The sequence below is a fragment of the Puntigrus tetrazona genome, chromosome 15, assembly GCF_018831695.1.
Source record: "Puntigrus tetrazona isolate hp1 chromosome 15, ASM1883169v1, whole genome shotgun sequence".
NCBI classification, from domain to species: Eukaryota; Metazoa; Chordata; class Actinopteri; order Cypriniformes; family Cyprinidae; genus Puntigrus; species Puntigrus tetrazona.
Window position 1 is genome coordinate 22,338,821 of NC_056713.1, and position 19,968 is coordinate 22,358,788.

Below are 19,968 nucleotides of genomic sequence, written 5' to 3' on the forward strand. Positions count from 1 at the left end.
GAAATATTAATTCATGCGTTTATAACCTCGAGGTTAGATTACATAACACGCTTTTATTATTCAAATCCGTTAAAGGATTTTTAGGCTGCATTAATTAGATCAGCTGGATTCGGGAACACTACTCCTAAAACACGATGTACTTGTGACATCGTAAAAAAAATGGCATCTACGCTAATATTAGTCTTGTTTCTTTCTTAATTTCATTTCAGACTAAATGGTGGATCAGCACCCAGAGATTATGCTCATCAGAGACCAGAACACCTAGATGTCACCAGATCCTGACACACACACACACATACACACACACACACTAAGTCATTTACACTATCTGACACAGCTGCGTTTAAAATTGAACTGGAGGTTAAGTGCTGGGCGTCCGGTCAGAGGAGAACTGGCCCCAACTGGGTCTGGTTTCTCCCAAGGTTTTTTTTTCTCCATTCTGTATGGATGGTTCCTCTGTCTTCTTCGTTGGGGACACTTAACTTCTAGTGACTATCTTGTCATTATACATCCCTGTCATTGTATTCTTCTGCTTTATACTGTTCAGTGCTTTGATGCAACCTGTGTTGTTAAAAGTGCTATATAAATAAAAATGATTGATTTGATTGATTGTTCTTCAAGAGAAATGTCCATGGCGCTTTCCCACTGTCGTAGTTCCAGCTGTTACCAGCATTGTGCTTTTAGTTTTTCTCAAAAGTGGAGAGAGACTGTCCCGAGTGTCATATTATTCTGTAAGTGTGTGGGGATGGAGTCGGTGTGGAAATTTGTGGCAAGGTAAAGATGAAAATATCATCGGAAAACTGCGAAACCTACAATAAAACACACACTTTTGTAAAATCAGATAATCACATGAAATAATAAAAGACTCCAGCATGCTATATTTTATCAATCATTTTAGATCAACTGTAAACAAGCCAGATGTCTCTGTTTATCACATATACAATAAGAAAAAAAGATATAATATGCATTATGTAGGCTACATTATAAGTGGTTGTACAATGACAATAGTCTCTAACAAATTTATGTGACGTCTGAGTGCAAAGCATGTATTGTTGTTTTTTTTTTGTTTTTTTTTTCCTCCTATGCATACAAATACAAAATAATCCACATAATTTTTAGTGAATTATCAGTGACCCATTTTGCCTGTGATTGTTACTTAATCAAAGGTCAGATGACAAACTAATTCCAATGACATATTTAACTTTTTCTTATTACTGTAAATGTACAGCTATATGAAACTGAAATGTGAACACGAGCATTTATTTGAAATTGCTACGTACTTCAGTGTCTCCAGTTTATAATGTGGAGAATTCAGTAGAGCAGTGAGCAGTTCACGTCCTGAATCTCCAGGTCTATTCTTAGTCAGATCTAGTTCTCTCAGGTGCGAGGGGTTTGATATCAAAGCTGAAGCCAGAGCAGCACAACCTTCAATGGTGATTCCACACAGACTCAACCTGTAGAGAACAATGACACACTGTTGTTTTGGGTAGGGATGTGCGGTACTGCTGCTTCTATTTGGCACTGGGAATACAACACAACTAGTTGGTTAATATAGTTTTCAGTGAAAGCTTCCAATATTTTGTTTGCAAGCTTACGTTTTGCTTTCTATTTTTACCTAGCTTTAATAGCTTTAAATGGGGACACAACACCTGGTTGTAATATTTTGTCTTACTTTTATTTGGTATTCTGTTTAGAATAAATATATATATATATATATATATATATATATATATATATATATATATATATATATATATATATATATATATATATATATATATATATATATATATATATATATGTATATATATATATATATATATATATATATATATATATATATATATATATATATATATATATATATATATATATATATATATATATATATATATATGTATATGTATATGTGTATATGTATGTGCATATGTTATATATTTGTTATTATTGATATGATCTGGCACAACTTACCTCCTCTCGATACAAATACGCTTGATGCATTGTGTAAATCGCATAAAAGACATAATCAGTGTTGTGATAGTTTACAACAAAATGGCAATAAATTTAATCAAATGTACTATGCTTACATATTATATTACTTAGACAATCAGAGAAATGACCTTACCCCAGTATCTCCAATTTAAAGCCAGGATTCTTGAGTACAGCACAGATAAGCCTAACTCCAAAATCTTTTAGATTATTCTCGGAAAGATTCAGTTCTTTCAGGTGCGAGGGGTTCGCTATCAGAGCTGAAGCCAGAGCAGAACAACCTTCATCTGTAATGCCACACTTACACAACCTGTAGAGAACAATAACACATCTTTCATGCTCCAAACTGCTTATTCTATGTAAAGTCTGGAGATGCTGTATTTATCACAGTGTCAAATTTGCAGAATTAACTGAATCAACATTTTTGATATAATAAGATGTGCTAGAACATATGTAATTCTCACCTGAGTCTCTCTAGTTTACACTGAGAGAGTCCAGAAGAGAGATAAATCACACCAGAATCTCCTAATTTATTCCCGGACAGATTCAGTTCTCTCAGATGTGAGGGGTTTGATCTCAGAGCCGAAGCCAGAGCACGACAACCTTCAGCTGTGACACCACAATCATTCAACCTGTAGAGAACAATAACACAACCTTCACTCTGTCAGATCAGATAACAAAAAATAATTAATTCATTTTACTTAAAGTTGCAAAGTGAAATATCTTTTTCCCCCATATTGTGATGTACATCTAAATGAAATGAGTTATCAAAAAAATAATAATAAGTACAATATGCTTTTTTGTTCCATTGACTACAACACCAAGCCGACTGTTGGCCAGATTCAGTATGTTGAATCAGTGTTGTGGACGTCGGGGGAAGGCGAGAATCTGATTGGATGCCTATTTGCACGATTAAGTCCGGAAACGAGTTAAGTAAATGAAAACTTTTCTAATGTTACCCAAGCATTCCAATATGCAAATATTATCATAACGTTGAGCTGCATGAAATTAAGAAAGTAAAAGGTAGGTGCTCATTGCTTTTTTTACGTTTCATATATGCGTTTCTCTCGTATATCTTTGTTCCAGTTTGAATGATGAATATTTAATATTGATAGCTGTTGATTTAGACAGCAAACTCATCTCACGCATGCTTAGAAAGCAGGTGTTTAGTTTGCGTCGGCTGTAATTTGTGCGGCGTGTTTCGAGAACAGATTTTTGTCTGATGCTGCCGATTCAAAGCGACAACACCCTTGACTCTCATCGCCACTAGTTGATTGGTGTTGGCTAGGTGTGTCCCCGCCTTAGCAGTGTAGTGGTAGCTCTTAGTTGATACTTACTTGGCTCTTCTGGATTCTTTAATCACAGGCAACAACTTGTGAAGAATGTGATCAGCTTTGTTTTCATCAACAAATTCATTCAGCCTAAACTCATCCAGCTCCTTCTCTGATGTCAACAACACAAAAACTACAGCTGACCACTGAGATGCAGACAGTTTGGTTTTCTTTATTGTCCCAAACTTCAGATATTGCTGTATTTCCTCTACTAGTGAATTATCACCCAGTTCATTCAGACAGTGCATCAGACTGATGGATTTCTCTAAAGAGTCAATGGTCCTGATCTTCTCCTTAATATACTCAACTATTTCCTCATTGTGGTCAGAGCTTCTTCTTCTCAGCGTTATTAGTCCTTGTAGGAGAATCTGATTAGACTCTACTGACAGACCCAGAAGAAACCGCAGGAAAAGATCCAGATGTCCATTTTTACTCTGTAGAGTCTCATCCACAGCTCTCTGATGCAGCTCAAATCTCATATGTTGTATGGAAAGGTAAAAATGTAATTGTTTCAAAGATTTTACAGGCAAGAAATTACGTTGTCTCAGATCATGTTCCAGAAGAGTTTTCCTGGCTTTAGAAGTTTGTTCGGAGATTTGGTCAAACACATTTCTGTTGTGGTTTGTCCAGGAGAGGTGCACATATAGAGCTGCTAGATGTTCCTGAACGCTCAGATGAACAAAGCAGAAGACTTTCCCCTGATACCAGCCCAATTCCTCTCTGAAGATCTGAGTACACAATCCTGAGTACACTGATGCTTCTGTCACATCAATGTCACACTCTCTCAGGTCTTCCTCATAGAAGATTACATTTCCTTTCATAAGCTGCTGAAAAGCCAGTTTCCCCAGCTTAAAGATCATCTCTTCATCTTTCACGTAATTCTCATAGTCCTTCTCATGTTTGATGTTGGTCTGAAGGATCAAGAAGTGTGTGTACATTTGAGTGAGAGTCTTGGGAATCTCTCTACTCTCTGCTTGACTCAGTATCTTCTCTAGAACAGCGGCTGAGATCCAGCAGAACACTGGGATGTGGCACATGATGAAGAGGCTCCTTGATGACTTCAGGTGTGAGATGGTTCTGTCGGCCAGACTCTGATCACTGATCCTCTTCCTGAAGTATTCCTCTTTCTGCGGATCATTGAATCCTCGTACCTCTGTCACTCGATGGACACACTCAGAGGGGATGAGATCAGCTGCTGCTGGTCTGGAGGTGATCCAGATGAGAGCAGAGGGAAGCAGATTCCCCACAATCAGGTTCATCAGGAGCACATCTACTGATGTCTCTTTGATTGCATCCTGTACAATCTCCTTCTTTTTAAAATGTAAAGGAAAACGAGACTCATCCAGACCATCAAAGACAAACAACACTTTATATTCATCACTGGATATGTCCATTTCTTTTGTTTCAGGGAAAAAGACATAAAGAAGATCTGAAAGACTGATTATTTTGTCCTTCATCAGATTGAGTTCTCTGAAAGGAAGTGGAAATATGAGCTGGACGTCCTGATTCTCTTTCCCTTCAGCCCAGTCCAGGATGAACTTCTGCACAGAGACTGTTTTTCCAATGCCAGCGACTCCCTTTGTCAGCACAGTTCTGATGTCTTTGTCTTGTCCAGGTAAAGATCTGAAGATCTCACTGCATTTGATCGGTGTGTCCTCTGTTGCTGCTCTCCTGGACTGTGTCTCAATCTGTCTCACTTCATGTTCATTACTGATCTCTCCACTCTCACTCTCTGTGATGTAGAGCTCTGTGTAGATCTCATTCAGCAGTGTTGGGTTTCCCCGATTTGCTGTTCCCTCGTACAGATGCTCAAATTTCTTTCTTAGATGTGATTTGATCATTTTATGTTCACGTCGATGACTGTAGAATTAAAGTAACACGTTATTCACATAATTCATGACAAAACATGTTTAAAAAATATTAAAATGTAAGTAAAAATAATTTGACAAAGTTGAAGCTATAAAATACAGATACATTTTTTTTTAATAAGGATGCCATAAGCGGTCCCTTACATCAGATTTACCAATGGCAAACGATAATGAACCAATGATCCAATCAATTGTAGATGGACCAAATTAAAGAGTTACTACTCGGTCACAAGGCTCCCGGTTTTCATCTAAAATATCTTGCATTTTGTTTTGAAGACAAACAAAGCATTTACAGATTTGAAACTTATAATTTTGGGATGGAGTATCCCTTTAATCCCACCCTGCATTTGGTACGTTGCTATTTGGACATCCAAAGCAGTTTTTTGGGCATATTTTTATTTAAATGTATAAATACTCTGGTGAATAAGAGTATGAGATAAAAAGAGCTGCATATTTAGTATATGTCAGATGAAAATGTTTAAAATAATTTAGTTTACTTCATTGTCTAATGTGTGTGGACAGTGTGGATATAATAAAATATGCATAAGCATATAGTGTACACAGCATTTATACATCAGGCCTCAGGTAAAGATTGAATTTCCAATAAATAATCCGTAATAATTTAGTCCATATTGAGCAATAATTAATATAAACGTTAAAAGCAACCAGTTTTTCCATACCTCACAAGTTTTGGCTGATCCACTGTACTGGGTAACAACTTTCTTGTTAATCTTCTTTTTCTATGAAAGTCAGATCAAGAGAAATACTCATTACAACGAACAGCAAACATCGTCTCTACGACCAGCTCTATCTGCTACTTCTCACGTACCAACTATTTGGTTCTCTTTTTATTAACTACATACTTTTGCTCATTACATTTTCGAATTGTGCATTTCACAGTATTTTTTTTAAGAAATCAAAGTCATTCTTTAACGATTGAAGTTGATAAACCTGAAGTTGTATTGTTTTGTGTTGGATTACACCAAAGTCCATGCCACCTTGAATTCAGTGTAGTTCACCCAAAAATGACACATTTGAAAATATTTTTTCATGAAATCTGGCAAACCTCTGTACCTCCAATGAGATCTAAAATAAATCTGTATGAATCAAATGGTTTAATCCATGGTTTAAACAAAAGTCTTGTGATTCTGGGACAACAAACTATAATCCGGCAGAGCTGAAAATGATTTGATTGAAGCCAAACTTTTTTTAGAGAAGGAATTAGACTCCCCTGCAATGCCTGCATTTCTTCTACAGGTGTTGAGAGCTACCAAATGCTCTTAGTGCTCTGTGTTTGTCAATGAATGCTTGCACTTATTTGTTTGTATAACACATGATATGCAGAAATATTTTACCGGAAGTGTAATGATTTCTTATGACTTATAAGAGGTGGAGGATCCATTGACCAGTCACTCTTCATAGACGCAAAGCTGGGCTCTGTTATAACTGATGATTTCTTTTTATGACTTATAAGAGGTGGAGGATCCATAGACCAGTCACTCTTCATAGACACAAAGCTGGGCTCTGGGGATTGTGTTTTTTTCTTCGGCAATGATCTGTAAAAAGGTGGGAAAAAACTTATTAGTAACACTTTGGTATAAGAACCGATTCTCACTCTTAACTAGTTGCTTATTAGCACGCCTATTATTAACATAATAACATGTAGAGCACATATTCTGAATGACCATATTCTACTTTTTTTAAGTTGTAGTTAATTGGGCCTTAAAATAATGTGTGAACAACTTATCTCATTATTTAGAGTCCATACATCCAGGGATAAAAAGAAATATTTAAACTAAATCATGCAACATATTAGCAACAGAATAAAACATTCAAGAGACAATTAAGCATTTGTTGAGGGTTTGTTTGTGTGAGGAGGATGTAATAAGGATTTCACAAACTGAAATTGCACAATGAACATGTTAGCATACATTAGCATGTCTTTATAAAAGACTGTACCTGTTGCTATAATTGAAGGAACGTGGCAGAGACCGGAAATCCATGCCAGACCAGGCTCTTATTAGGCTTTCTGAATCTGAATCTGATGAACTGAAAGCAGACACAGAGAAAAATCAGGCCATTATGATAAACACCTGCTCACATGTTCCCAGGCATGTTTTAATACACATTCATTTTAGATATAAAATGCACTTTAATGAGCACATTTATTACACATGTCTTTGTTTCCGTGTTATCTGTGATATTTCACTGTTGTATCAATATATACCATTTAAAGTGTTTAATAAGAGTACCTGATTAATTCATAATCATCATTGTCGTCGACAGATGTCTGTGTACTGTCCATACTTGTAGTTTTGGTTTCTTGGCGTTGTGGCCTCCTCCTCGTTTAGCTGGGCACACTTAATTTCTAGCTATTGTCTTCAATTTGTTTGCACAGACACTATTTTAACTGAACTGAGCTGGACAACGCTGTCCCTGAAATCAATAATGAAATTCATTTAACTGAAAATGGAGTGTTAAATCTGGTAATTATACATTACTGACACTCTATTCTTGTATTTGATGTTAAGTGCTTTGAAACAATATGTATGGTTAAAAGCGCTACATCAATAAACTTGACTTGAATGGAGCACCCAGGAAGATCTCTCCCATCTTTAACAAAATAATAATAAAAATAAAACCCACACTAAGCCACAATAATAAGTGTTATAGTAAACAATTGGATTTTCTGTATTTCCTTTAAAAAAAAAAAAAAAAAAAAACTAAATAAAAAAAAATCGATAATAATATTGATAATATAATATAAAAGTAATATTGATAATATTTGTTAAAATTTTGCTGACTATTGTATTTCATACATAAGGATTTTATCCCAAAACTTGATAAATCATAAGTCATTACTAAATTCCTTTTTATTCGCAAAATAACAAAATAGTTTTGTGTTCACCCCGTCCTTAAATCGACTTGGTATGACCCGAGGGAGAGCCTGACAAACAGCCCCGCCCCATTTATAAAGAGCTTGGGCGGCGAAGAAACGTCCCACGACTAAGTTATAATTAGACCTGGTATGCTAACAAGATTATTGTCGATTGAACGCAGTAAGTAAACGATTAAATGTGAACACTTATTTTTAATGTAAAAAAAAAGCTAATTAACAAAGTTTAAAATTAAAAAACTAAAAGTAGTGATGTGTATGTGTATTTACTGATGACAAATGTAACCTGCTTGCTGAAGATAATGGGGGTGCTGAAACGAGTATAACAAATACAGTTGTGGTTTTTAACGTAAATCTCCAAAATCTGCAACCTGGTTCTAGGACTACGGTCACGAGCAGGCCGTCGACTGTCGAAAAGCCGCACGCGATCGATTTTGCCCGTTTACGACTCACCGCATTCTGCCTAAATGTACCAGCACATGCCCCAAAAGCTATTTTATTTCCACGAATCCTGTTGTCACCACGATATTTGATACTCACCTTTGTGTTCTTGATGATGTGTGGCAGGTTTTTTATTTTTGGTAAGCTACAAAATGGCTCCCAGCAAAGATGGACTTTTAAGTTTCGTTTTCGGATTCGCAAGGTGACAGTTGGAAAATACCATTTCCGTTTCAGAGGGGGGGCCTCGATCATATTTTTACGGTCCCTGTTTTACTAAACTAAACGACAACTAAAGCGTTGTTTTAGAAAACAACTTAGATTTTAAAAGACGCTTACATTACAAAATTGGGTGCTTCAGAAAAGTGTGTAACGGTTGTTGTCTCCAATATGTGGCACATCCTTTAACACATTAACGCACGACGAACAAATCTGGTTGTCTGTTCTTTCTTTTATTCTCAGCAGCAATAAAAACTGTGTCTGAGTAAAACATCAAAACGCCTCCTTAGATGAGCTCTCCCTCCCCTGAAGTCATCCTCGGATCAATGTTGATCCCTCCGCAGAACTCCCCAAACAAACGGATCAGGGTGGATTTTCCGAGATCAAGTCCATAAATCCTCTTGGAAACCGAATGGTGGGATTCGTTCCTGTGTTTCTGAGCGCAGACCTTCCTCTATCTCGCTGGAGAGCTGTCGGGACTCGGTACCGATCCGTTTAAAGTTTAATCTGGTAAAGAGGAGAGAAACATGTTTATCCGCAGCAGCGTCAGCCATTTTGTGTTGAACTACAGTAGGCGCGCAAGGACAAAATAGTGCCACTGTAGGGGCACCAAAACGCAGTGTGATTTAATTTACCCTTATAGTTCAAATCACATAAACTGCTTAAATTAACAAAATATGAATTACTATATAATTACTTAATTGATGTAAACTGTCCAACATACACAAACGGTATTAATGACTAATTCATTATTCGCACCTTTGTTGAAAACAATTTTGTGTGTAGAGTTGTGTTACATGTTTTACGGTGAGATTATGTATGACTAAGCTAAATGTAAGTATTATGTATGACTAGGCTAAATAAAATCAGATATTATCACATGATGAACAGAAGACGGAGCACAGAGAACATTGTTTTTCTTTCGGTGTAGATGATCATTTATTTATTGTATTAATTTACAACAAATGCATAACGTTATGTCTACAATTTGTTGCGATGCAAGTTAATTATTTAATCTGCAAAATGTGGTTTCATTCACCCTATTTACATCAAATAATGTTTTAGGAGAGGAAACAACCCTGAGGGACTCCAGTGCTAAGAGCGAGAGCCCTGGTTGTGAGTTTGCCCAGCCTCACTAAAACTGCTGCCTGTCTGTCAGAAAGCAGGTGATACATTGACAGACAGAGGTGAGCAGAGAGAGCTGTTTCACTTTGTCTGAGAGAAGGTCAGGCTTGTTGGTATTGAAGACCAAACTGAGGTCCACACATAGGATCTCTGCGTAATTCCCAGGCCTGTTGAGGTGTTGTAAGATGATCATAGGTTGACTGCATCATCCACAGACTTGGGAGCGTTAGGACTTGACACCAGTATGATCGCATTTAAATGAAAGCAGTCTGCGCAGCCAACCTCTATCAAGTTTTAGCTGCTGGGATGTGTGTCTCTGTAGCATCTCCTTATCCTCCATCAGCCGATCCTGATGAAGCTGGACAGACATCTAAATACTGAGAGTCCTACAATAAAACACACACACGGTCACATCAACGTCACATCGCAACGTCACATCACATCGTTTAAAGGGGCCATAGAATGCATTGATAAAATATTTAAAATTGTTCTGATATCTACATAGAAGGTATGTGGCTTAGGTAAGGGCAAAAATTCTCCAGAAACTGACTTGCATGTCTGTTTACAACCTTTAAGATTTCTGCCTAGAATGAAAGTCTGTTATTGGATTATTATATGGTAAATAAGGGAGCTGCTATTAATACACTGTCAACTGAAACTGCTTTCAAATGCATTATGGTGTTTTTACTTTCACTTTCACTTTGAAAATTTGCAATTCCAGTTAGAAACGCCAACCTGTCCCTACATTTCACATATGCTGCACTGCCTGGAACATAAAATGTATTTCCATGATCTGCCATTTTTGCTATCATCCTGCTTATTTCTTCACAATACTTGCAGAACTTCTGATGGTTTGGTTGGCGGCTGGCTTAGAACACTATTAGTGACTGTTACGGCACAGTCAGCGTTATGTTCAGATTCACCTGTTTTTAAGTGATCCTTTTTTATTCACAAGATTTACATAAGAAGGAAACAATGGTGATTGAGACTCACTGTATGTTACTTCCATGTACAGAACTCTTATTATTCAACTATGCCAAGGTAAATATAGTTTTCCCAACACATACCACTGAAACAGCAAGTAAAATAAGTACCCGTGTCATTATTTTTCTCTGAAAATGTTATCATAAAGGTGCTGCTTCTACATGTAATTGTCACCAGATGTCTGCAATAACCCAAGTAATCCATACGTACAAAAAGAAAAAACGGTTGTTATCAACATCTGGTGAAAATTTTCATGTCAACAGCATTTTTAGACATGCAATTACTATTAAAAATGACTCATTCATTGCTTATTTTACCAACTGTATTCTAGAAAAGAATTCTAAAAAATGCTAGGTTAAAGGGTTACTCCACCCCAAAATGAACATTTTGTTATTGATCACTTACTCCCATGCCGTTCCAAACCTGTGAAAACTTAATTCATCTATTTTGGAGAATATCCGATGGACGCAAACCATGTACGTGTCACATATTCGGACTCTGTTGTGGTTTTCGTGTGTCATGTGCTCTGTGTGCCCTACTTTCTGTTCTGTTAATCGTCTTATTGTGTTCACGAGGTTTGAGTTAAATGTATTTAATTCCCATTGGTTTCAGTTCAGTTTGTCCAGTCTCGTCTTTAACTCATGTGGTTCTAGTCTGTTTGGCTGCCTGCCTGTCTATAGTATTATAATTTGCGTCTTGGTGTAAGATTAAAACTGTTTATATTATATGCTCGTCTAGTGCTCCTTCTCTTGAAGCACACCGTGACAGTACGCTCTTCTGCCAGCGGCGATACATTTTCTATGTGCATTTATGCTCTGATTTGAACAAAACAGTACATCCTTGGGACACAAAACAGTGCATAGTACGTCCTGTGGATATTCTCCAAACTGCTCTGTCAAAACAAACCAATTGCTGGTTCTGTCAATATTGTACCCAGCATTTTGTGATTTTATAGTACTTCTAGAAATTACAATTTTATATATTATAAAAAATGTATTTAGTATGTATGACTCACAGCAGTTTATTCAGTCTTTCCAGTATACGCTGTAGAGTACAGACTCTGACTCCTTGGTCTAATTCATTAAGAGACAGATCTAGTTCTCTCAGGTGTTCAGGGTTTGATCTCAGAGCTGAAGCCAAAGCAGCACAACCTTCATTCGTGATACCACAAAACCTCAACCTGCAACATACAACCGCAATGAACAAACACACTTTTACCAAATTTTCATTAAAGAAAAAACATCAGTGTATCATGTCATCCAATCGATATACCCCAGTTTCTCTAATTTGCAGTTAGGATTCTCCAGTTCGGCAGAGAGTGCAGTCACTGCAGAGTCTCCTATTTTATTCTGAGACACATCTAGTTCTCTCAGGCGTTCAGGGTTTGATCTCAGAGCTGAAGCCAGAGCAGCACAACCTTCCTCTGTGATACCGCATAACCTCAACCTGCAACACACAAACACCATTTAACTGCAATGAACAAACACACTGTTTAACAACATCTTTGTGCCAGAAAAAACATCAGTGTATCATGTCATCCAATCGATATACCCCAGTTTCTCTAATTTGCAGTTAGGATTCTCCAGTTCGGCAGAGAGTGCAGTCACTCCAGAGTCTCCTATTTCATTCTGAGACAGATCTAGTTCTCTCAGGCGTTCAGGGTTTGATCTCAGAGCTGAAGCCAGAGCAGCACAACCTTCAGGTGAGATTCCACACTGGCACAAACTACAGAGAACAATTACATTCTTTACTTAAACATTCTTTAAGTTATTTTTATTTAATTTTTTTGAACAATCATTAGTTGATTACTAGTAAATGTACTTGCACATCTATTGTGTGATTCTTTGGCAAGTTTATTGAGCTTATTTTTATGAAAACAAACCAGATTTTAAAACAATTATACAATTAAGAAACAATTATAAACGGATTCATTTTTATGTAATACAAAATGACAAAACCATGACATAAACAATCTTAAAATGTATTGTGTGAAAATTATTTACATACATTAGAATATTTGCATTTGAAACATTTGAAAATAGTCCCCTATGCAAAAAAAACAACAACCTGTTTTCTACATAAATTTATTTAGTGCTATGATTCAGTGTCACATGATTCTTTTGATATTCTAATATGTTAATTTGCTGCTCAAGAAAATTCCTATTAATGATGAAGCCAATTGTGATGCTTTTTTATTTATATTTTTATATGTAGGAACTGTGAAATATTTTTCAGGATGAATGGAAATAGTATCGTAATGGAATAGTAATCGAATAGTAATGAATAGAAAGTTAAAAAGAAGAACATTTGTTTGAAATAGAAAGGACTTATAAAGTAACTTATAAATGTCTTTACTGTCGCTTTTGATCTATTTATGCATCCTTGTTAAATAAAAGAAAATAAATCTTACTGACATATTATTGACCCAAATATAACATGAATTAAAGTTTATGATCCAACCTCAGGTTCTCCAGTTTACAGAGAGGTTCTTTCAGTACATCAGAAAGGAGCTTGAGTCCCAAATCTCCTATCATATTTTCAGTAAAATTCAGTTCTCTTAGGTGTGAAGGGTTTGATCTCAGAGCTGAAGCCAGAGCAGCACAACCTTCTTCTGTGATTCCACAATGATACAGACTGCAAGAATAAAAAGTAACAATCTTTCTGTAATTTCATACTGATGTGATATCTTCAGTAAGTCTTTTTTAATTACAATGAATTTATAATATGTATATGTCTAAATATATTTGGGTTATGAGCTAGTGTTTATGTAAGTAATAAAGTGTAATAAAACAAGCAAATCATTATATAGCAAATCAAAGCAATCTTTACTATAAAATTAGAATTATTTTAAATATATATATTTAATGTTCTGACTGTAACAAAAAAATAAAAAATAAATAAAATTGTCATGTTACTCTCTAATTAAATGCACAAAGATAATAATAGGAGACACGGTAGAATAGAGCTCCTGCAGTTGATGTCACGCAATCTAAACCTAATCTAAACATTTTTGGCAATCAGGAGAGTGTCACGAACCCAGTCCATGTTCTTCAATCCATCAAACACTAGAGGTCGCCCTCTCTTTAACAATGATTTCCACACCACCCAGACTGCTGCATGCAACCTTGGACTTAATTTCCCATACTCCTTTGCACAAGATTGATGTCACCTGCACTCATTACACACTCATCTGACTGCACAGCTGTACCTAGTTAATTGCACGCTAAATAAAACTTTCTTTCATTCAATGCAGTATTGTCTAGCACATGTTATTGTAGCTACACTATGGAGTCCATAGTTATTTTCCTAGTTAAAAGTACACAGGGTGTGTCTGTGTTCCTATGTTTTGATATTTGCCTTGGTTTTTGGATTTACTCTTTGCCTGCCGTCTTTGACCCTGTTTGCTTCCAATACATACTATGTTTTTCTTCTCCGGATTATCGCTCTGTCTTGCCCTATTGGATAATAGCTCATTGTTGGATTATCCTTTTTTCAGACCCTCTAGATACTGTTTGCCGCTCCTAGACTAGATACTGTTTACTGGACTGCTCTTGTTTTATCTGTGTTGCCTCTGTATTTAAAATATAACATATTACATTATAGGCAATGACGTCCCCAGCCCCCTCCACGCTCCAAACTGACCCAAAAGAGGCTCAATCGTTAGTGAAATTTCTTATAAAACTGCTGGATTCTAGTAATGTTTTAATAGAAAAATAACTATTTCTCAATGCTTTTTTGTAGTTGCTGTGATGTTTATTAAAAGCAATATTCATCTACTGTCAAACTTGGAGAGGTGGGGCCTGAGAATGACCTTAAATAAATATTTTATGTCTGACAAACCAAGGCAGCACAAATGAAAATCTTTACAGCACAAAAGGAGCATAAACGAATGAGGCAACATAAGTCAATGGAAATGACAAATCAGTAACCATGGCAACACAGAAACGGAAAAGGTCCATACTGAATGACATTGTGAGAAAAATATTTTATGGTTTTTGTGAAACTCATATCTCACACAGGCATGAAAAGATTAAGTAAGAAAATAACTTACTTCAGTTTCTGCAGTTCACAGTGAGATTCCTTAAGACCATCAGATAGATGCTTAATGCCCAAATTTTTTAGTTTATTCTCAGACAGATCCAGTTCTCTCAAATGAGATTTGTTCAACTTCAGAATTGAAGCCAGAGAAGCACAACCTTCAGCTGTAATATTACAGTCATCCAAACTGTAAAGAGATGTTAAAAATGTATTAAAACATTTTTTAACAAAATTTAACAGTAACAATTTTTTTTTACAGAATCCATTTGGAATTAAATATTGAAATATGGTACAAATCTATGAAAAAATCTGCCACTATTCACCTCTCAAGTCACTAGAAACAGGATCAGTACTAACAGAAATTCATAGATCATCCAGTATTAGTTTCAGATCTGTAATGTGTTGTAACTGTGTAATGATCATCTTTGTCACTTACTGTGCTGATATGGATTCTTTAATCACGGGAAGCAACTTATGAAGAACCTTATCGGAAGTATTTTTATTTCCAATAAATTTATTCAGCTCAAATACATCCATTACTTGTTCTGATGTCAACAAGACAAACACTACAGCTAACCACTGAGAACAGGAGAGCTTGGCTTCAGCTAATGTTCCAGATCTCAGATACTGTTGTATTTCTTCCACTAGTGAATGATCACCCAATTCATTCAGGCAGTGAAACAGATTGATGGACTTGTTTGAAGAGCGTGTGGTTTTGATCTTCCTCTTGATCCACTTAATTGTTTCTTTCTTGCTGTCACAGCTCCTTATTGTCAATTGCATTAATCCTTGCAGAAGATTTTGATTAGTCTGCACTGACAGACCCAGAAGAAAGCGCAGGAAAAGGTCCAGATGTCCATTTTTACTCTGTAGAGCCTCATCCACAGCTCTCTGATGTAGCTCAAACAATGAAACATGTTCTGGTGGGTTAGTATGTAAACAATCTAAAACGTTTAACAGATTTCTCTTTTTGATGATTTCGCCAAATGCATTTCTGTTGCTGTTTATACAGGAGAGGTGCACATATAAAGCTGCTAGATGTTCCTGAATGCTCAGATGAACAAAGCAGAAGACTTTCCCCTGGTACCAGCCAAACTCCTCTCTGAAGATCTGAGTACACAATCCTGAGTACACTGATGCTTCTGTCACATCAATGTCACACTCTCTCAGGTCTTCCTCATAGAAGATCACATTGCCTTTCACAAGCTGCTGAAAAGACAGTTTTCCCAGTTTGAGGATAATCTCTTCATCCTTCACTTTCTGTTCATAGTCTTTCTCATGTTTGATGTTGGTCTGAAGGATCAGGAAGTGTGTGTACATTTGAGTGAGAGTCTTGGGAATCTCTCCACTCTCTGCTTGACTCAGCATCTTCTCTAGAACAGCGGCTGAGATCCAGCAGAACACTGGGATGTGGCACATGATGAAGAGGCTCCTTGATGACTTCAGGTGTGAGATGATTCTGTTGGCCAGACTCTGATCAATGATTCTCTTCCTGAAGTATTCCTCTTTCTGCAGATCATTGAATCCTCGTACCTCTGTCACTCGATGGACACACTCACAGGGGATGAGATCAGCTGCTGCTGGTCTGGAGGTGATCCAGATGAGAGCAGAGGGAAGCAGATTCCCCACAATCAGGTTCATCAAGAGCACATCCACTGAAGCTGATTCACTTACATCGTACATCTTCACATCTCTCTGAAAATCCAGAGACAGACGACACTCATCCAGACCATCAAAGATGAACAACACTTTATACTCATCACTGAAAATGTCCATTTCTTTTGTTTCAGGGAAAAAGACATAAAGAAGATCTGAAAGACTGAGTGTTTTGTCCTTCATCAGATTGAGTTCTCTGAAAGGAAGTGGAAATATGAGCTGGACGTCCTGATTCTCTTTCCCTTCAGCCCAGTCCAGGATGAACTTCTGCACAGAGACTGTTTTTCCAATGCCAGCGACTCCCTTTGTCAGCACAGTTCTGATGGCTTTGTCTTGTCCAGGTAAAGATCTAAAGATCTCACTGCATTTGATCGGTGTGTCCTCTGTTGCTGTTCTCCTAGATTGTGTCTCAATCTGTCTCAACTCATGTTCATTACTGATCTCTCCACTCTCACTCTCTGTGATGTAGATCTCATTCAGGAGTGTTGGGTTTCTGTCCATTGCTGTTCCCTCGTACAGACATTCAAACTTTTTCTTCAGTTTTGATCTAAACATGTTGAAGACACCACAATGTCACAAGTATAAAAACTAATGGGAATCCTTACTGAACATGTCATTAAATATAAACTATGATAAATCTTTGCAACATCAAAACACTGCATTTTACCTGAAACCAGGATTAATGCTTTCATCTAAGTCTTGCAGTTCATCCATAGACTTATATTTCATTTTCTTACAGACAGGTTCTGTTACGACTGGTCTCGGTCGCGGGAATCTCCTTAAAAAGTAAATAAATAATTGGATACTTTAACAATGAAATTAGTTATTATTAATAAATGTAACTATTTGAGATTTAGTGGGATACTTTTTCACAATACTGTTGCTGCCATTTTATGAAACCAGATACAATGAGAGGTCAATACCCTAAACGATTATGTACACTTTGACTTCCGTCTCTATCTTTCATTTCTGGTGGAGGATCTATAGACCAGTCACTCCTCATGGACACACAGCTGGGCTCTGGTGAATCTGAGCTCTGCTGCTGATCTGAACTGCAACAGAAAAGAGATTACATAATTTTAATTTTATTTATTCATTGTGCCATGCCTCCAAACACAAGGTGAGACCTCTAATTATACTGTATTATCTATTTTTAAAGTCTAGTTACTTTTCACCTACCCTGTAAATAACATATCTAATTATGTATAGGGTTCTTTATAGATGCTAATACGGCCCTGGGAGTACATGATTATTGGATAAGTACATGTTGTTCTTGAATTATTCCAAATATTTATTAAATAATGTTGGCCATAAGAGGTCATGGAAATAATCATTTATGTACCTTCTGTCTCCATCCTTCATTTCTGGTGGAGGATCTATAGACCAGTCACTCTTCATGGACACACAGCTGGGCTCTGGTGAATCTGAGCTCTTCTGCTGATCTGAACTGCAACAGAACAGAGATTACATTTAATTTTACATTTAAGATACTGTCTGTAGAGTCTGTAGACTCTGCAGAAAGGAAAACATATGAAATTGTGCATATTCCCCCCTCTGCAAGTTTGTTTATTAATCATTGTGAATAATTTAATCCTACTTTAAGTTATGAAATTGAGTGCAATACTCTGTTCTAACACACCACTTTTAAACCAGTTTTCAAAATTCCAGATTATATTGATTATTGGTGTGTTTTTCCTATTACTGTTGCTGCCATGTTGTCAAAAGTTAACATCAATACCATAAGAAGCTGTGTACCTGACACTCTGCATGTCTCCTCCTTTCATTTCTGGTGGAGGATCTATAGACCAGTCACTCTTCATGGACACAAAGCTGGGCTCTGGTGAATCTGATCTTTCCTGCTCGTCTGAACTGTAATACGGCAAACAAGAGGGCTTGGTGACATCAACTGAACAGTTTTTGTAGTGTATTAACAGCAGGTGCAAATGTGGCCGTTTTGTTTCTTTTAATGAGAGTACCAGCATCCCGGAGAGAAATCTCCATCTTTGCATTGTTGTACATGGCTCATTCTGTCCTCATGGAGTCTGATGCCCTCTGCCTTTGACTGGAAATAAACAGAAGCTTTACACAACCAAATCACAGCAAAAAAAAATTAACACCGAATGTTTATGAACCTGGAAGTATTTATAAACGTTGCTGCTGAGTACACCAAATTTAATCAGAACATTCGTCATTATATGAGTAACAACAACACCCCGCTATGTGAGTATTGTTTGTGTCCCACCAGAGAAAGAAGGCATAGGTTAAAGTTCAGCCAAAAATTTAAATGTTGTCATCATACTCTCAGTAATTCCAGATCTGTATGAATTTCTTTGTTCTGCTGAATATAAAGAAAGTCTGCAACCAGGCTGTTTTGGCCACCATTGACTCCTACTGTATTTTTTGTCCTACTATAGAAATCAATGGGGACCAAAACAGCCGTTTTTTTCCTTTGCTATTGTTAGCTTTACCAACTGACAAACGGTCACACTTCCTTATGTTGTTTTTTTGAGTGTACTGCTGCTGTGTAGTGTAGTCATGAATCGTTAAAAGCTGGGTTAAATTCAGTTGTTCTAGTCATAAATACTTGTTTATTTCTATATCACTTGATTAATTTCGCTTTCATTTTTCACAATCAGCTAAATTTAATTAGCATTGCGGGATATAAAGCATTAACGACAAATATACGATCGAAGAACAAGCAAACATAAAAGTAATATCGAGTAATATCAATCGATAACACCAGTCTAAACAACGCTTTACGACAATACGCGACAAAAAATCTAACGGTTTTTTAGTCTGGCGCCAAACCTCACGACGTCGTAAAAGCTCTCGTCCTACAGTACAGCTGCTTTCGTGTCGATTTCACTGATTTTTAAACTACTAAATATAAACATCACGCGGGTTTCTGTGCATTAAAAAGTTAACTTGATACTCACGCTTTATATTGCGATTACGTGTCGCAGTTACTTTAAAAAATACTTTCACTTTTGAAGGTGACGTCACGGGACGTCATTTTCGCGCGAGAGGGGTTTTTTCTTTCAGCGTGCGGGAGGCTTCTCATATATGTGCAATAACACAATGAGTTTGACATGCAAATATTATATCGTTGTGTAAGTGTAATAGAATAAATAATTATTCAGTTTAAATCACCTTCATAAAAACGGGAAAAAAATTAAAAAATAATTCAATATTTTGTAGATGTAGAGTCGTTGAATTTTATGTAGAAAAGTTAAATTGCCAACTTTTTCCGACCGACGTGTCTAGAACATACCCGATGTCGTAAATAAACACATAAAAACGAACATAATAATGGTATGACATTGCCTCTAATGGTAGACAACGTGCGCTATTTTAGTTAATTTGGCTTATAAATGTTCGTTTCAGACGTGTCTAGAACACGTGGACGTAAGTGGGTTGAGCAGTC

General features: G+C 36.6%; 2 protein-coding genes and 1 long non-coding RNA gene across 6 annotated transcripts; 1 reads left to right on the forward strand and 2 right to left on the reverse strand.

Moving 5' to 3' along the window:
• Positions 1 to 486: 486 nt before the first annotated feature.
• Positions 487 to 8,829, reverse strand: LOC122358805 (NACHT, LRR and PYD domains-containing protein 3-like). Of its 2 annotated transcripts, XM_043258699.1 has the most exons (10): positions 8,625 to 8,827; positions 7,441 to 7,624; positions 7,148 to 7,237; positions 6,544 to 6,744; positions 5,869 to 5,928; positions 3,327 to 5,180; positions 2,454 to 2,621; positions 2,126 to 2,299; positions 1,281 to 1,454; positions 487 to 809 (listed from the first exon to the last, which is right to left on the reverse strand). In XM_043258699.1, exons 2-10 carry the CDS (start codon positions 7,491 to 7,493, stop codon positions 725 to 727), a joined length of 2,859 nt encoding a protein of 952 aa, XP_043114634.1. In that variant the 5' UTR covers positions 7,494 to 7,624; positions 8,625 to 8,827; the 3' UTR covers positions 487 to 724. The 2 variants fall into 2 exon arrangements, 1 of the variants encoding a protein (XP_043114634.1); XR_006252643.1 differs by lacking the exon at positions 487 to 809 and having other exon boundaries at positions 1,317 to 1,454; positions 1,972 to 2,299; positions 8,625 to 8,829.
• LOC122358849 lies at positions 7,631 to 10,241 on the forward strand. The gene is made up of 2 exons (XR_006252647.1): positions 7,631 to 8,247; positions 8,985 to 10,241. It is a non-coding gene; the product is annotated as an uncharacterized LOC122358849 (long non-coding RNA).
• On the reverse strand, positions 9,653 to 19,547 carry LOC122358802 (NACHT, LRR and PYD domains-containing protein 3-like). Of its 3 annotated transcripts, XM_043258694.1 has the most exons (13): positions 19,481 to 19,547; positions 18,521 to 18,606; positions 18,300 to 18,413; positions 17,887 to 17,991; positions 17,468 to 17,596; positions 17,212 to 17,322; positions 15,325 to 17,091; positions 14,902 to 15,075; positions 13,311 to 13,484; positions 12,402 to 12,575; positions 12,123 to 12,296; positions 11,866 to 12,030; positions 9,653 to 10,252 (listed from the first exon to the last, which is right to left on the reverse strand). In XM_043258694.1, the coding sequence occupies exons 2-13, from the start codon at positions 18,568 to 18,570 to the stop codon at positions 10,237 to 10,239; spliced, it is 3,153 nt and encodes a 1,050-aa protein (XP_043114629.1). In that variant the 5' UTR covers positions 18,571 to 18,606; positions 19,481 to 19,547; the 3' UTR covers positions 9,653 to 10,236. The 3 variants fall into 3 exon arrangements, with proteins under 3 accessions (XP_043114629.1, XP_043114630.1, XP_043114631.1); XM_043258695.1 differs by lacking the exon at positions 12,123 to 12,296; XM_043258696.1 differs by lacking the exons at positions 12,402 to 12,575; positions 13,311 to 13,484.
• Positions 19,548 to 19,968: the final 421 nt, after the last annotated feature.

Bases quoted from the DNA above. Each gene is read 5' to 3' on its own strand.
- LOC122358805 (XM_043258699.1), bottom strand. From the start codon at position 7,493: ATGGACAGTACACAGACATCTGTCGACGACAATGATGATTATGAATTA. The intron at 5,929-6,543 runs GTAAAATATTTC...TGACTTTCATAG, and splicing joins AAGAAATCATTACACTTCCG to AAAAAGAAGATTAACAAGAA. The intron at 5,181-5,868 runs GTATGGAAAAAC...TTAATTCTACAG, and splicing joins GATCAGCCAAAACTTGTGAG to TCATCGACGTGAACATAAAA.
- LOC122358802 (XM_043258694.1), bottom strand. From the start codon at position 18,570: ATGAGCCATGTACAACAATGCAAAGATGGAGATTTCTCTCCGGGATGC. The intron at 18,414-18,520 runs GTACTCTCATTA...GCCGTATTACAG, and splicing joins GATTTCTCTCCGGGATGCTG to TTCAGACGAGCAGGAAAGAT. The intron at 17,992-18,299 runs GTACACAGCTTC...GTTCTGTTGCAG, and splicing joins GGAGACATGCAGAGTGTCAG to TTCAGATCAGCAGAAGAGCT.